At 44.8% G+C, this 16,919-nt stretch overlaps 1 protein-coding gene across 1 annotated transcript in view; it reads left to right on the top strand.

Annotated features, from left to right (window-relative positions):
• The window catches only part of VWA3B (von Willebrand factor A domain containing 3B), a 1,052,517-nt gene that overhangs the window by 411,495 nt on the left and 624,103 nt on the right, over window positions 1-16,919 (top strand). The window contains exons 18-19 of the mRNA XM_078658240.1: window positions 15,410-15,547; window positions 16,264-16,321. Coding sequence (XP_078514366.1) covers window positions 15,410-15,547; window positions 16,264-16,321 — 196 coding nt within the window. The remainder of the gene's footprint in view (window positions 1-15,409; window positions 15,548-16,263; window positions 16,322-16,919) is intronic.

Here is a 16,919-nt window from a genome sequence, read left to right as displayed (position 1 = left end):
AGAGAAGAGATTTATACAGCCGAACCTCACCAAAGGAGAGCGTAATGCAATCCAGAGGTTGAAAGACGATACTTCGGTGGTTATCAAGCAGGCGGATAAAGGGGGAGCGGTGGTTGTGTGGCCCCGAGACATGTATTTATCGGAAGGGCTTAAACAAGTTGAAAATGCCTCGTGGTATCGGAAGCTATCAGAAGATCCAACTAAGGAGATCCAAGGGCAGATTAACGTCGTCCTTGAGATAGGTAAAGAACAGGGCTTCTTGGGTAATAAGGAATTTGAGTTCCTCAACAAGAAATTCCCCAGGACACCAGTCCTGTACCTATTACCCAAAATTCACAAAAATCTACATGAACCACCGGGTCGACCCATAGTATCGGGTTGTGATTCTTGTTTAGAATCTATATCCAAATATGTGGATTTTTTCCTCAAGCCTTTTATCATAGAGGTAAAATCGTACCTAAAGGACACAACCGATTTTTTGTTAAAAGTCGAGGGGACACCATTTGATCCATCAATTCAACTAATGGTCACAATGGACGTAACGTCCCTGTACACTCAGATCCCACAGGACGAGGCCCTAGAAGTAATGGAGTACTATCTAGAAAGTAGACCACGGCCACATAGAGTGCCTACATCGTTCATTCTGAGATTAGCCGAAATAGCGCTTAAAAAGAACTATTTTGTCTTTAATGACCAGTTCTACATGCAGATAAAAGGAACCGCGATGGGATGTCCTTATGCACCGGTGATGGCAGTGCTATATATGGCACAATACGAAAAAAGATTTGTCGATACGAGTAACCCCTTTGCTGATCACATTGTCCAATGGTTGCGCTATATAGATGACGTCTGGCTCCTGTGGCAGGGGAGCCAGACCGATCTATTGGCGTTTCATGGTTGTATGAATGAGAGACATCCAGACATTAAATTTTCAATGGAGGCAAGCACGACCCGAATTACATTTTTGGATGTCGAAGTGACTTGTGTTGAAGGGTGTTTAAAAACATCCCTGTATAAAAAACCTACGGACAAAAATACCATTTTGCACCATAGAAGCTACCATTCAAGAAACCTCAAAGCAAATCTCCCTTATGGACAACTGCTACGGATACGTAGGAACTGCAGTGAAATAGGAGATTATGACAACCACGCACAGAAGTTCTGTGACGAATTGAAACATCGAGGCTATCCCAAAAAGCTCCTAAAACATTCCTACAAAAGGGCACGGTTCACACCACGTGAATGCCTCTTACAGTCCAGACCGAAGGAAGAACTAGATCGACCTGTCTGTGTGACCACTTTTGGCCCAGATACGCATAGAATGCGTCAGACAGTTTTGAAAAACTGGCATCTGCTTGAGGGATTAGAATGCCCTTTCCCAAGGCCAATATTCGCCTATAAAAAAAACAAAAGTGTTGGGCAACAAATTGTCCGGGCGGACATTTCTAGGCCTAAGTATAAACACGACTTATTGTCCATCTGGAATATGAAACCATTGGAGGGCCACCATAAATGTGGTAACTGTGTGGCATGTGCCAACACTATTGAGGGCAACGAATTCCAACACATGAATGTTAAATGGAAGCATTCTACCTTTTCCAACTGCAAAACAAAAAATGTAATCTATGTGGTAAGATGTCCGTGCAGTAAGATTTATATTGGGAAAACCAACCAACAGGTCAATACACGCATTGGCCAACATAAATCGCGATTGAAAAGAAAGGTGCTCACGGCCCCCACGGTCGAGCACTTCATTGAAAAATCACACAATGAAAATGACTTTGAATGGTCTGTACTATTCACAATAAATAGCCAACAGTGCCCTGGTGATGTCGACAGTATGCTGCTTCAAAAAGAAGCATATTTAATTTTGAAATTTAACACTACCCTAACCGGACTAAACAGTATGTCCGAATTATCCACGGTGTGACCGTGTCTGCAAAAGTATGGGTCTCGGCTTCACTGTACATAATCACATTCACAATCTGTTCAATGAAAACGAGCAACTGAATGGATTACGCAATTGTTTGTGACATAGTTTAAGAAAAACTACATCTCCCATAATTCTTGAACATTGAGAGCCAACCCACATCGTTAACAAAAGTGACGTCTTCCGCATCAAACACGAGTCGGATGATTCCTGACTACATGCGAGAGCGGAGGCTGGTGTGCTGGCAAGGAGTAAAACAAACAAGTAATCTCCGTGCCGTTCTTGTCCGTCCTGTTGAACCAAGGTCATAATCAGGCTAAACATGCGAGTTATTTATCGGTCCCATTCACTTATTTTACAGAAACATTTGAATTTGAACACGCTCGCAAGCCGAGCTTTGAAATTTTGTCCCTGAGCGACGAAGGCCAGAGGAAGCCAAGTGGCAGAACAAGCACATGTTTGTGCAGGTACGATTTCCAGTTGCTCCTTTCAGTATATTTTTCTGAAAATACTGGTGAGGGGCGATTAAGCTCTAAATTAACACGCATTCTCATTTAATAGGTAATGACTACATGCAAGACGCCATCAGCCCAAACAATTGTCCACTAGCAGTAGATAACCCTCAAGACGAGGTAGGACTCGCTTCAGGTTTCCATCTGTAATTATGATAATTTTTTTGAAACTATCAGCTTGATACCGAGGGGCTCACATAGTCTTTCCCCCCCCTGTTTTAGAGAAATTAGCACACCGGCACTGCAATACGGGCAGAAGCAAGAGATACAGCCCTTCTCAACGAAAAGCCCCCTAAATAGACTGCTCCCACAATGAATCAAACTACAGGTACATGATTGGCAATTATCGTGGTATGGCATAAGAGCAACACGAGATACATGATATGATCGAATAGTGATTTTTTAATTTTCTTCTCACTTCCTACACAGATTGATCAAAAGGCCCTGATGAGAGTTTGGGAACCCTGGTGGCCCCAACTCGAAACGCGTCGGCTTACCAATGGGAACACACTTGTATATTAATTATACATTAGGATTTTGCGAATAATCCTTGAATGTTCCCAGGCATTTGACAGTGTCTCTTGATAAATCACGAAGTAGAGAATTAATAGTTTTTGTATAAATGGTGTAATGATGTTGTTAGGTTTGTGTTCACTTTATTAATAATTTTAGTTTTGTATAAATTGTGTATATATGTAGATAGTAAGGTATAAATGTCAGTGTATCTGTTTATTTGTGCATAAACACACGTATGAAATCATCTTTAAAATAAAAAAAGTAATTGGTACAAATCGAGGTACCGGATCTACCTACATTCATTAACGGTGTGGTCCACATTTAAATAATCATGTGTCACTAAATAATAAGGGTGCAGGCATTATTTGTGTTGTATTGCTTTATGAATGGTCCAGCCTGCCTCTGTCCCGCTAGGACCTAACTCCTTTTTGTTTCAATGTTCTCCGCAAAAGCGGTCAAAGATGTGGAGGGCACGCTGCAGGCCTCCCGGTGTTTTGGACAAGATCAATGTGTCGTCGGCGAACATCAGGATCGGAACCCTGATGCCCGCCAACGAAGGTGCATCCACACAGACATCCAACATCCGAGCCACAATTCCGTTAATAAATAACGAAAAGAGCAAGGGTGCCATCGCGCATCCCTGTCGGACACCACGTTCGACGGGGAAATCGGAGGAAGATTCCCCGTTTGTGCCCCATTGGACCCTGGCAAAATTGGCCTCGTGCAGCCTCATGATCAAGGTTAACAACTCGGCCGGAAGGCCAATATCACTCAGGACCTCCCATAGCTGCTCCCTCGGGACCAGGTCGAAGGCAGCCCGCAAGTCGACAAAAGCGACATACAGGCTGCCCTCGCCTAACACCACCGTTCCCCATTGAAGTAAGGCAAACCGGAACACCTGGTCTACCGTACTTGTGGCCCGCCTAAAACCTGCCTGGTAGGGGGACAATGCATTATTCTCCTCAACCCATTCCATCAGCTTGTTTACCACCATTCTTCCTACCACCTTTTGAATGGTGGCAATCAAGCCTATTGGCCTATAGTTAGCCGGGAGGGACCTATCCCCTTTTTTGTATATAGGTATAATGATCTCCCCCTTCCATACCTCTGGGACTTCAGCTCCTTTGGCGATGGAGTTTCCCAAAAGGGAAACATATCTAACCCACCGTTCCATATCATTTTTAAAGACATCAGAGGGTATCCCATCGAGACCCGGGGCCCTTCCCCCTTGGGCGGCACGTATTGCAGCTTCTGTTTCTTTAAGGGAGAATAAATTTCCCATTGCGAATACTACTGGAATAGTTTTCGCAAACCCAACCTCCTTGTATTCTGCATATTGGGGTTTGAAGTATTCTACCCAAGCACCCTCTGCAACATTGTTATCTGGTTTGTTCGGAGTCCCACCTCTTCCCCACTTTAATAACCTCCAGAATAACCTGGAGTCCTTGCCCCCTGATGCTTCTTTCAATTCTACCCAGTACTCTTCGTCCCATATTTTTTTTGCTAATGCTATGCTGGCCTTGTAGTGCTTCCTCGCCTTACTAATGGCATCCCTGTCCCTATTCCTTATGGCATTGCCTAATGCTAACCTAGCTACCCTACACTGCTGGTTAAACCCCCTAGCTGGTTTGGGTGGGTGTTTCCTGTTAGGCTTACAAGCTCTCACAAAATGAGGTCTTATAGAGGTGAAGAATTTATTATGTATATCCGTTATTTCCCTAGACCCTGGGTTAACAGAATTTTCAGATTCCATTGCAACAATTGCAACATCCAACTCAGTACTTATAGAGTCCATAGAATCTGCATTCGCCAAAACACTAGGCCAATTAAGTCTACGCATATCATTGGTATTATGGGCATTAAATCTTCGTTCAATTGCTCACCACCAAACCCTGTTGACCACCAATTGTGGGTCACACAGAGGGGATTGTGATCACTTTCCAATCTACCCTCTACTTTCATGTCCCTAACCCACTGCCATAGACTAAGGCTGCAAATGACATAATCAATCCTACTATGGTTTAGACCATTATCAAAGGTGGACACACCTTCCCTATCACCTTTCGTTCTTCCATTGAGAGCTCTTAACCCATGTTCCAAGCAGATGGCATTCATTAACAAAATATCTTTAGTCCACCGCTTGACGGGAGCCAAGGTTAGGGTCGGGACACCCCAATGTGTGTCCTCATCCTGCCCCACGGAATGATCCATACTATCGAGTGGCTCGAAAGTCCTATTCAGGTCACCCGCTATTATAATTTTGTTCCCCAGGGAGTACAAGTCTAGGAAATTGGACAGAGCCTCTAGAGTGGGAGAACTTCCTGTGTTAGTGCCCCTAGCATATATATTGTAAATATCTAACACTCCCCCATTTTCTGAGACTAGTCTTAGCATTAGGATATCCTTGCAGCCCAGATCACCCATTTTTACTTTAATTTGTGAGCTTTGTTTCACCCAGATAGTGAGGCCACCCATTGGTCAACCCCTAGCACCTTTGCTTGCCGAGATCGAGAAATTCAAGTAACCATGATGAAAAACGGGATCACATGCCCATGTCTCCTGGAATAAACAGACTTCATAACCATTTACAAAATCGGTCCAATCCTGAGACATCAGCTTACCGGCCAGCCCAGCAATGTTCCACGAGAAAAACTTCCTTACACTTGGGCCGTCCCTGGGCACTGGTCCTGCAAGATCTAAATTGTTAATCTCAACTTCTTGATTACATTGAGTACTTGATATAATTAAATCCTCGCCCCCAGAAATTTGGTTGCTTTCCTCACGTAGATGCTCCAAAGCCACAAGCCCCAAAGCGTTGTTCCTGCTAATTAGTTCCACATAGGGGTCCTTGACAATTTTAACAAGATCACCACATAGGTTCCCGGTATTGATACCATCTTCGGTACTTGCACAATTTTTAGACATTTGTCAATACTCCCACCCTGGCTTCCTCAAATATCTGAAACAATTAGTATTAATACCACCATAATAACAGTTCGGTTGGAATGGTACAGTAGGGGGAGAAAACCCTAGAAACGGGACACTGGTTGGGGGTCTTGGATACATTGTCAGAATAGATTCGACACCCGATGGTCTTGGATAAAAAAAAGTTAGATCCACAATACCAATCCCCCCACAACCAGTACCCCCGTCCTGTTTCGTTATCAAGTTTACCACCCTAGGATCTTGGAAATTAATAACTATACAATCACCCCCCAGTTTCTTAGAGGTACAACCTATCCACTCTGTCCTTCGAACTCCAATTATCAAGCCATCAACTTCCCCTGGCAATGGTCTGTTAACCCTTAACCAATGCATTGCCTTATTTTTTAGCATTTGGAACGTTTCCCTTTGCCCAGCCAACAGCGGTGGCACATTTGTGAGGACAGCCACGTAGGGAAAGGAATCTGGGGTAAGATTCATAGGTGGTATCCTGCGCGGTGCCTTCGCTAGTAATGGTTTGGGCATGCTGATGGCAGGGACAACAGGTCCAGAAGACGAGATGGGAAGAAGTGGGATGTCATTTGATAGTTGTGAAGAGGTGCTTTTATTCTCAGTGGTGGTCCTACTACTGCTGGCTACAGTGCTATGACCAATTATTAGATTATTCGATGGAGCTTGAGGGATGTTGGATGGAGAGTTAGCAGTACTAGGGCGGTCTTTTGAACCCGTGGCAACTAAGGCAGGGAGCTTGATTTCTTTGGCGATCTTAGTGTTTGGGTTGCTCATTGACTCCAAGCTAGACTTTTTCATTTTTCCCTTTTCCTGGGGCCTGGTTAGGGTACTATCCACCGTTATAAGAGATACAACAGCCGGGACTTCTTTCCCCTGCCCACCAGGTTGATGACAATTACTACACTCCCTTATCCTTATGTGGGACTTAATCAATGACTTCGTAGAGAAGAAATTATCCAACGTGGCCTGCTCAAAATGGTCTAGCCTATCTGCTAGCTTTTTTCCTTGTTCTTCGAGTGGGGTCAATAAAGACCTCATCAACTTCTCCATCTCGAGTAACAAGGTAGGGGTAAGATGCAAGAGCTCACCCGCTCCCGTTTGGGTCCTGAAACTAGGGCCAACTGGGACACTACTCTCCTCAGGAGGCAGGACGGGAACTGCAGGCGGAAGCTCTGACAATCCCATAGCTAATGGGTGGATGCTAATCAAAGTAGAACTAACCGCCTCAGATGCAGCCCCTTCCTTGCTTGTTTTGTTCCCACTGGGACCTGCTCCAATGGGTTCCTGAGAGGAGCATGCTACCACTTTCCTTGATTTTTTCGAGGGTTTGGGCAGGTAACACTTCTTGGGAGGAGGGCACCTCTTCCTTTTTGATGATAAATTTGCTCTTACCACTTCGTTTGACACACTATGTTGAGCCGAAATCGGCTTTCCTATTGGATCAGTGGGTAAGGGAAGTGTGCTTACAGGGGGAGGGCAGAGGTCAGAGATCACAGAAGAATTAGTCGACAAGTCTATCGTGGGGGGAAAAGCATAGGGTGTTTCCACTACCGCTGGCAGATTTAAGGATGACCGGGGGGGAACCATTGCCGGGAAATCCTGCGGTTGTCTTTTTTCCATAGGTATTTTAAGAAGTTCAATAGACAACGTACGCTCGGCGCGTCTCTCCGCCAATGCGATTTCCTTATCAATGTCATTTACAACCCGACAGAAATATTTATCCAAGGGGCCCAGGGTAGCTAGCCCCGCCTCTACCGGATTGGAAATATCGGTAGTGGTGGTTGTGGGTGTTCAAGGTATACAGTATACGTGCTATAAAATACAAATACAAAATACCTACAATCTTAGTAAAAGTAACCCAAATATCGAAATTACGAGATGACAGAGGGGGGGCCCGACCCGGCCTCCTTCGGCCCCTGACGGCCACAGATGGTCCCGCCCTTGTCCCGGGCTTCTCCCGGTCGCTCCAGCGCAGCGGCACTGATCAAGTCAATTTGTAAGTCTGTGGTAAAGGGGAGGGGCCGGCAGGGAGAGCAGCCCAGGTGCTGTTAACCTGGGCGGCGGGCGCTTCTGGGAAAGGTAGTCCCAGACCCACGCTCTGCTCGCAGCCCTGCAGCTCCTACGACGCACCTCCCAGTAGACAAGCAGAAGCCCTTGGGTAACAGCAGGCAATCCCAGCGTTCCGGGACCCGCGAAGCGGGTTCCGCGAGAAGTAGGCAGAAGTAGGCAGAAGGGTTCTCAGCACACACAACCCGGCACACTCCAAGTGTTTACAGCGAGGCGTCCCACAGGTAAACCGAAGGCTAAGGTTTTTCAGGCTGATGGGGAGGGGCCGGCAGGGAGAGCAGCCCAGGTGCTGTTAATCTGGGCGGCGGGCGTTTCTGGAAAAGGTAGTCCCAGACCCGCGCTCTGCTCGCAGCCCTGCAGCTCCTACGACGCACCTCCCAGTAGACAAGCAGAAGTCCTTGGGTAACAGCAGGCAATCCCAGCGATGCGGGACCCGCGAAGCGGGTTCCGCGAGAAGTAGGCAGAAGTAGGCAGAAGGGTTCTCAGCACACACAACCCGGCACACTCCAAGTGTTTACAGCGAGGCGTCCCACAGGTAAACCGAAGGCTAAGGTTTTTCAGGCTGATGGGGAGGGGCCGGCAGGGAGAGCAGCCCAGGTGCTGTTAATCTGGGCGGCGGGCGCTTCTGGGAAAGGTAGTCCCAGACCCGCGCTCTGCTCGCAGCCCTGCAGCTCCTACGACGCACCTCCCAGTAGACAAGCAGAAGTCCTAGGGTAACAGCAGGCAAGCCCAGCGATGCGGGACCCGCGAAGCGGGTTCCGCGAGAAGTAGGCAGAAGTAGGCAGAAGGGTTCTCAGCACACACAACCCGGCACACTCCAAGTGTTTACAGAATTAGACTGTACAAAGGAAACATCATTCGATTTGAACAGGTCAGAAAACTGACTATGTCTTATTGTAAATGTTTCTGCTGTTTTTTTGCCACTAGGACCCTCCTTATGAGTAGCAGTATTCCAGCCAGAGCGATAACTCTGGGTATAGTTCTGCTGCTCACTATTCTGAGTGGCCCGGTACTAAATGTTACAGGCCTGCAAACCGTGGATAAAATATTTCCTGACCTAGAGCCACAGGTCGGTTTCGTAGTGTGCAGGAGTGCATCTGATCAAACACTGCAACCTCTGAGGGCAGGAACACTTCCTGGCCTCCATGTGCCCCTCTACAGCATCATGGGGAGAGCATACAATGCTCTCTATAGTCATGCCCTGTGCCCCTAATCCCTTGCCCCTTTCTGAACGCAGGACAGCTGTGGGCCAATGACAGAGCCCTGGGTTTTTCTCGCTGCTATCCCCTGCCCAGAGCAAACCACAGGGGGCAGACAAGGGTACCCCTAGAGTGCCCCTACCGTACCCTATCTCCTGACCTCACTGTGGAAAAAACCTTGTAATCAGTAGGTTTTAGTGTGGGGATACTAGCCAGTATCACAAATTCTGGGCCTTTGATATCCAGCCACCAAAATCTACCCAACTATTAATGAGGGCCTAAGAGTTTCATTATGGATGGAACATGTATTGTTTTTTTCTCTTAGGATTTGTTCTATAACAGTTATGGTATTGTGAAGCCTCAAAAACTAGATAATGTATGTATTATTGCTTACCACTGCTATCCCGTTACAGACAGGGATCATGCAAGAATTGTTGCATCCTTAGGCAAAATGACATTTAGCTGCCTTTTAGTGAGCAGTAAAGTCACCTTTGCAGCTTGTAGTGGCTCCTGCTTGTAGTGCCCTCTAGATTGCCTAGCATTTACTTGAACTGAAAAAGACCTATTTTTTTATTCATCTTTCACCCTTGTGAATTGCAGCCCATCCATAAAGAAGCCTTTTGTCGCTCCAAACGTTTGCCAGTTACTTGACCAATTAGTGGTGAATGTGTATGGAAGATAGCATTTACAGCCCTCAAAATACCTGGGATTGCATAATTCAAGCAATTCAGACCATGCTGGGAAGAGCGGGACTAGTGACTAGATGTAGTACTGAAGTCCTCAGGTAACAGCGGCACAAGACACTTATCTCAAGAGACTGCATCTTGCTAGAAGTACCCAGATCACATTTAGGAAACTCTTCATTTGGAAATCCACACTATGACTAGATGTCCTCAGTACACTAGGTAAAACCTGCAAGTTCACAATATCATCTTCTTTTGCACTAAAGGAATCATCAATTAAAGACTCCATTTTGATGTCTTAGGTTGTGAAATGTCTTTTGTTGCCTCTTAAGTAATATCATACCTTAGGGCTTGTTAAGCTTTGAAAGAATTGACAGAAAGAGCTTCACTCTTACTAGATAGGTCAGGACATGGCCACACTCAAAGACATACTATCTCTTCCTCATAAAAAAAGAACTGAAAAATGTCTATGAAATCTTTGAATACTGCCCCTTCTACACTATTTTGTGCAAGAGGGACATTCGTTTTATGATATCTAGTTGTATGCAAGGGTGAGGCAAGTTTTCTCAGCATTCCTTATACCGTTCATGTAATTGCAATTAAGGATACCTTCAGCAGACTATCACAATACAAACAAGCATTTGCAATGCAATCGGTCTCGCCTTTGGGAGCTCATATGTATTTAGCTATGCAACACATTAGCCTGGTTGCTGAAACATCTGCTGTTCTTTAACATGGAGGGAAAATAAGCACCAAACTGTGTGACACGCTAGGTATGGGAACACATGGAGGGAAATATTGCCTTTGAGTGGGAAATGGTATAGTCCAAAGCTCTGTTTTTAATTTAAAATCAGGGTCTTCGGTGGTCATATCACTGAAAATACAAGATTTGAAAAAATATTGTCTACAGTTCCTCGTGGAAGGCAATTTCTATGGACTGGAATCTAGATGATGCTAAAGTGATTCAGGTATTTTACCAACATCTCCTGGTCGTTTTCTATCAAGAAAGTTAAATAGAGGCAGTTGCCAGAAAAATTAAAAAAAGAAAGTCCCTCAGCAGAAAGCACTTCTGGTAGTTTTCTGTCCTCTATGGCTCGTTTTCTATCAAGACAGTTAGATAGAGGCAGTTGAACAGAAAACAAAGTCTCTAAGAGGAAGCAGACAAGTCCTAGGGCCGATCTCCAGGGCCCACAAAGTACATACACATTTAAGTATATACTAAAGCATATACAAGAGATCTTGAATGCTCGACCTAAAAATGGGTTAACACTCATAAAATCTATCTTGTCACATATCTAAACAAATGGAAAGTGGAGAAGTACAGGTGAATGGGTAAACATTATGTAATATATTGAAAGAAATAGGTGCTGATATGACATTTTAAAGCTATGTACTCCCAAACTAGCATTTCACACAACACTGTAGTAGGTTGTATGATGGAATATCAACCACCAAAATATTGTGATATAAAAATGTGACCTGAACCACCAGTGGGAGTATTAACATGCTCATAGGTAAGGGCAATAGGAACAAACACTCTGGCTCGCGGCATGCAATCACTTGCCTTATTTCTTATTTGCTGGTTGAAGAAGGTTTGCATATACTTCCGTGTAGTTCCAGAAATTACCATCAACTCTTGACACTAATCTAATCTGAGACCCTCTCAGTTTCATGTTCAGAATCTCCAAGTGAAGGCTAGGGGTTGGGTTTTTAGTGTAGTCAGCAAGAATGGCGCTCAGACTAGTATGCGTGGTGTCTTACGCGAACCTGAGTAGGTACGGTGCTGCCAGGTTGGGGGAATTACCCAATATCCCCCGGAAGTGTGTGAATCGAAGGACCCACACTGGGAAAGGAGCACAGTCCCGGGCACACGTAGTGGGGGTATAACAATGATGTGGAAGTCTCCAGCGAATTACAATTGCAGTGGTTGACACCAGTATAGAGTTGAAAAGTTATTTTAATGAAGCAACAACTGAATTTGAAACAAACAACCAGCCGACACGTGTTTTGTCACTAGGAGTGGTCCTGTGACTCTTCAGGGCTGTGTAGCGTTTGTAGGGATAATGAAAGCAGGCCCCATAGAGCTGGTGATAATTCCAACCTGGCCGGGGTGTGCGGTAGACTCAAAAGAAATGGAGGAGGCGGTACTCCTCATGGATAACCAGCACGGTATGCGTGCCGTGTGGTAATAGGTGATGCGGGCGATGGTATAGATCGCGGTGTGTGTTGTCCTGTGATCTGTGAGAGTCGTGGAAGGAGAAGAGGTGGGTACGCCGATCCGTAGGTGGACACGTCTCCCAAGACCTGTAAATGATAACGTCCAGTGTCTGGGGGAGGAGAGGGCTTAAGTGCCGGGTGGCGGCAAGAAATGGGGAGCGGGAGAAGAGTAAATGTGGCGACTCACGAAGCTGATGCGTGCTGAGAGGCGGATGCGCCTGTAAGAGGACTGCCAGGTGGCTCGGAGGAGGCCAGAAGACACTGCTACCGTCTTACCATGACTCTCACAGATCACGGGACAACACACACCCACGACCTATACCCTCGCTCGCATCACCTATCACCACGCGGCACGCACACCGTGCCGGTTATCTAGCTGGCGCTCACTACTGTATTAATTGTATTAACCACTACTGCCAAGCCTATGCATCCCTCCACCTTGTGAGTAGCGGTTCACAATAACTGTGTGTCTCTCCTGGAGGTGCCATTGACCCTGTTAGTGTTGAATGTATAAGGCATGCTGAATCCCCTAGTGCTAACTGGTGTTTCCTGGGCAGTGGCATGACACAAGCCTGTACACATCTGTGAAGTAGACCTCCTCATTGAAATTTAAGGGCACAGACCCCATATTTCAAGGAGTTCCATCCTCTTGTGTTACATCCAGTGATGCTAGGCATTGCCCCTGTGCAGGTGCCCCAGATATGTGCACCATCACCAATAGACTTCCATTTAATTGGCAGTCCCAGGGAACACGCTGTGACAACACGTCATGCTCACAGGTAGACCATTCGTACGTAGAAAGGATGTGTCGTCAGACGGAACCTGTGTACCCTTTCTGTCCTTTTCCATTCCCCTTCCAACTGGAAATGACAGGGGCCCCATTGAGTGACAGTGGTCCCATTGAGTGACGTGGTGCCATTGAGTAACAGTGTCCCCATTGAGTGACAGTGTACCCATTGAATGACAGTGGCCACATTGAGTGACAGTGGGCCTATTGAGTGACCATGGCCCCATTGATTGACAGTGGCCCCATTGAGTGACAGTGGCCCCATTGAGTCACAGTGGCCCCATTGAGTGCCAGTGGCCCCATTGAGTGCCAGTGGCCCCATTGAGTGACAGGGGCCCAATTGAGTGACAGGGTCCCCATGGAGTCCCTGAATTTACTTTATTCCCTCTAAACATATTCTTGCTTTTGGGCCAACTGTAGGTCATCCAGCAAACAATAAATCCATTATCTCCTTTGTGCCTGCAGGGGTCACTCTTGAAACAGCTTTGCTCCAGCACCTCCATTACCGTGTTTGAAACATTCTAGTTGTGACACCTAAACCCTCACTGCAGCACAGAGCACATCTGAGAGGCCAACGTGCACACGCCATCAGAAGCCCCTTCTTTTGATCCTTGAATATTTTAATATTTTTCCCCGTTCCGCACAGTTGTAACTTTTACTCCGATTGAAATAATAAAATATTCTCACACAGTAGGATGTCACACATCGTATGACATCACATTTGAGTGTTAGAGATCCTGGCGGCTATGATGTCATCACTGCGTCCCTTTTCCGACTTTGGAAAAAGGGGTTTGGGTTTGCTTTAATTCAAAGTATAACCCCCTCGATTTTGAAAGACTCATGAATGAATGGTGTACACTGAATTTAGGAAATGACAGCCTAAGAGCCCTCTCTTGAGCGGCTAAGAGCGCCGCCTGCTGATACTTTTTGGAGTGTCAGATGATAAACTGTTTGCGGCGTTGGGCCTGGAGGGGGGTCAAGCTTCGCAGGGGCCTGCAGCCCAGGGAAATGATGTGGCAAACACCCACCTGCGTCTGTTGCTCAAGAGGATAACTGGTCCATTGCCACTGTTATTGTTCATTCCTTAATACTAGCACCTGTCTCATCACAAAACTGCCCATCAAAGAGAAGACTCATTTCAGAAGCGTGGGGTGCATGCCATCGTTTTCAGAAGAAACAAGTGGGAGGGGTGGGGGGAGTGTGGCCGAAAGCAGGACACGCAGTGTTTACCTTGCCGGAGTGAGCGCGACAATTGCTAACACATGGTGCTGCTCGTTCCCACAGGGGAATTGCCAAACGTGCACGAGTTGCCATTCAAAGCAATGCAACGCGTACCCGTTTTTGCCTGCAAAGCTGAAGCGATTACTAAAGGTCTTTTTCCTAAGCAGCGCATGCGCGCTGCATAGGTGAGACCTAAAAAGGAGTATGGTGCAGTTGACTTCATTGAGGGCAATGAGGAGGTCTCTCCAATGTTTCCAAATGCAATACTTTCTTTCTCTTTGGTATATACTGAGTTGCATTTGTGAAAAACATAATAATACTACTATTCTACTAGGATTATAAGCGATTTCACTTCCTATTTCAGGTTTTTCTTTTTGCATATGGAAGGTTACAGATAAGCTAGGACCTAAATATCAGCAGGTGTTTATTTTATCATGATGGTGGTGGTGATGGTTGCATGCTTCAGGGTTCAGGTATGGTTTGCATAGTAATAGATGCATCATGAGGTTTGTGATTTCAGAAAGTTCTGATATCTAGTAACTAACACTCTTCCGCTTGAATCGCCTTTATAAGAATATGAAATAAAAAATTAATTGCCATTACTTTTTTTCTTCTGTTATAGACTACCTATTTCTATCAAAGGTTTGAAACAAATATCGTTGCGTGCACTGTTCTTTTAATCCGGAATACAAACATTCCAAAGCATAATTAAGAAGTATGATATAAAAAAAAAAACTTTGAAAATTGTAAAGCCCGATTTTTACCACCAGTGTGGGTAGCCAAGTATTGGAAAAACATCGTTACCATTTAATAGCTAGAGTATCCTGAAACAACTTGCTAAACATATATATCGGTTCTTGAATGCTGTCCTAGTTCTCAGTCAGTATTTGCCATGAAGAGAATTCGATGTCCTTCGAGTATTAAAATGAATCTTAAGGGGGATGTTGCTAAGAAAAATAAATAATGAAATCTGCCAAGTTAACTATATGCCATGCAATAAATATTAAGTAATACACATATATAGTGACAAGGTAAAATCAGTGGTTCGAATAACTAGTTGAGTTGTGTTTCTGTTGAGCAAGCATATTCCAGTGTAATTCCAGAAGGGCTATTTTTCTGGTTATCCTACTTAACCGCAGTGGGTCAGATGTAAACTCGTTTCCAGGTTATTCCAAATATCTGGCATGAATACCCCTTCCCCCAACCTCCCCAAATCTACTTTGGCCGCCTCTGACCTGGAAATTGGAATTTCTTCAGTTAGAGTGAATTGCACAATTGTGTGCTCTATGCTAACTTTTGTTATCTTTTCCATTGGTTTACAGAGCAGACCCGGACTAGCCTGCTCAGGGCACTATGCAATGATGCCAAACTATGTGAAGACGTGATGGCTAAACAGATGCTCCTGGAAAACAATGAGCTTTTCCTGCGCAATAATTTGAAATCAGCTGTTGTTATCAAAGGTAAAACAGACTAAACTTGAACTGAATGAAAAAATGCATTTCTTAGTGAAAATGGCAGTATTATGAGCTTCTTCACGCGCTTCTCGTTGTCCCTTTACCACTCCCTGAGCCAGGTTGGAGGCTCTTGTTCATGGAGCCAAGCACCTCAGATCACATACTTTGAAGAGTTGGGCCTCAGTTCCTTGCTGACTTAAAGAAGGGTTAGGCCATTTCTCATGTTATGGGAATGGTGTTCCATATCCTAGAAGTGAGGATGGCGAAGGCCTGTCTTTATCGGCCATCTATGTAGGGGAGTTGGGATCTTCTCAACTTGTCTGTAATGCAGCTGGTCTTGGAGATGTTGCAAACTTGGATTGGAAACCAGTATTGTTCCTTCTGGGTTGGGTGATATGGTTGAATTACTTTTGGTCCTTTGTTTCCACTACTGCTCATGCCACATGAACTGAATTGTACCTCTGAAACCTTACAAGCATGCAGTGCGGTGCCTGGAACCATTGCAAAAGATGAGAGAATCCTGGAGGGGAATTCGTATTCATAGTAGCACTACAGTACTTAAGTCCTACTTCAGTCTTGAAGTCATTGAAGTCCTTATAAGCTTCCTTGTTTATATTATTGTTCACTTGTCTAAAGTTATTATGTTCTGCCAGAACTCAATGATATATTTGTATATTACCAATTCTTCATGCCTTTGTTTAATTCGATATATTTTTCTACAGAACTAATGAAATTTGAAGATGAAGTGACAGAAAAGAAAACAAAAAGCATCCCAAAAGAGTAAGTTGTTTTTATGTACAATTAACATTTTTGGAAACTTTCAAGGTGGAATCAGAATGTAGTACAATGAGAACCATATTTACAAATGGGTTGTTCTAATGCAAACAACCTTTTTGCAATCATGGAAAGATAGCTTGTAGTCAGCCCATGATTAAACTCTGCTTCCCCTTTCATGTGACTTTCCTTTTATCAAGACTGACCAGTCCAGTACATCTCTTCTTACGACTTAGGAATCACATAGTTCAAAGCTCACTCACATTGAAGTAAACAAATAGAGACATACTTGTGGTATTTGGTCTGACAATTCCATGTTAGAACATGCTAGTCATGCATCCATTGCAATTCAGTCGTCTGGAACAATTGTTCTCTTTCATTCCCCAGTCGATTACTCATTAAAGCAAGCCATTAGCATTAGCTCGTAGTCAATATATGGTGGCTTTTTGTGTGCCTAATCACAAACTTCTCAAAGGTACTATGTATCTATGCTGAAACAACATGTATACTTTTATCACTTAAGACACTGGGTCAAATCTTCTCTGATATTTCCTTCCAAAAATTCACTTGTCTTCTTTATCGTCACTTCCCTCTTCATCGTCAC

This window comes from Lissotriton helveticus, chromosome 8, assembly GCF_964261635.1.
Source record: "Lissotriton helveticus chromosome 8, aLisHel1.1, whole genome shotgun sequence".
Lineage (NCBI taxonomy): Eukaryota > Metazoa > Chordata > Amphibia > Caudata > Salamandridae > Lissotriton > Lissotriton helveticus.
This window is presented reverse-complemented; position numbering and strand designations above follow the sequence as displayed.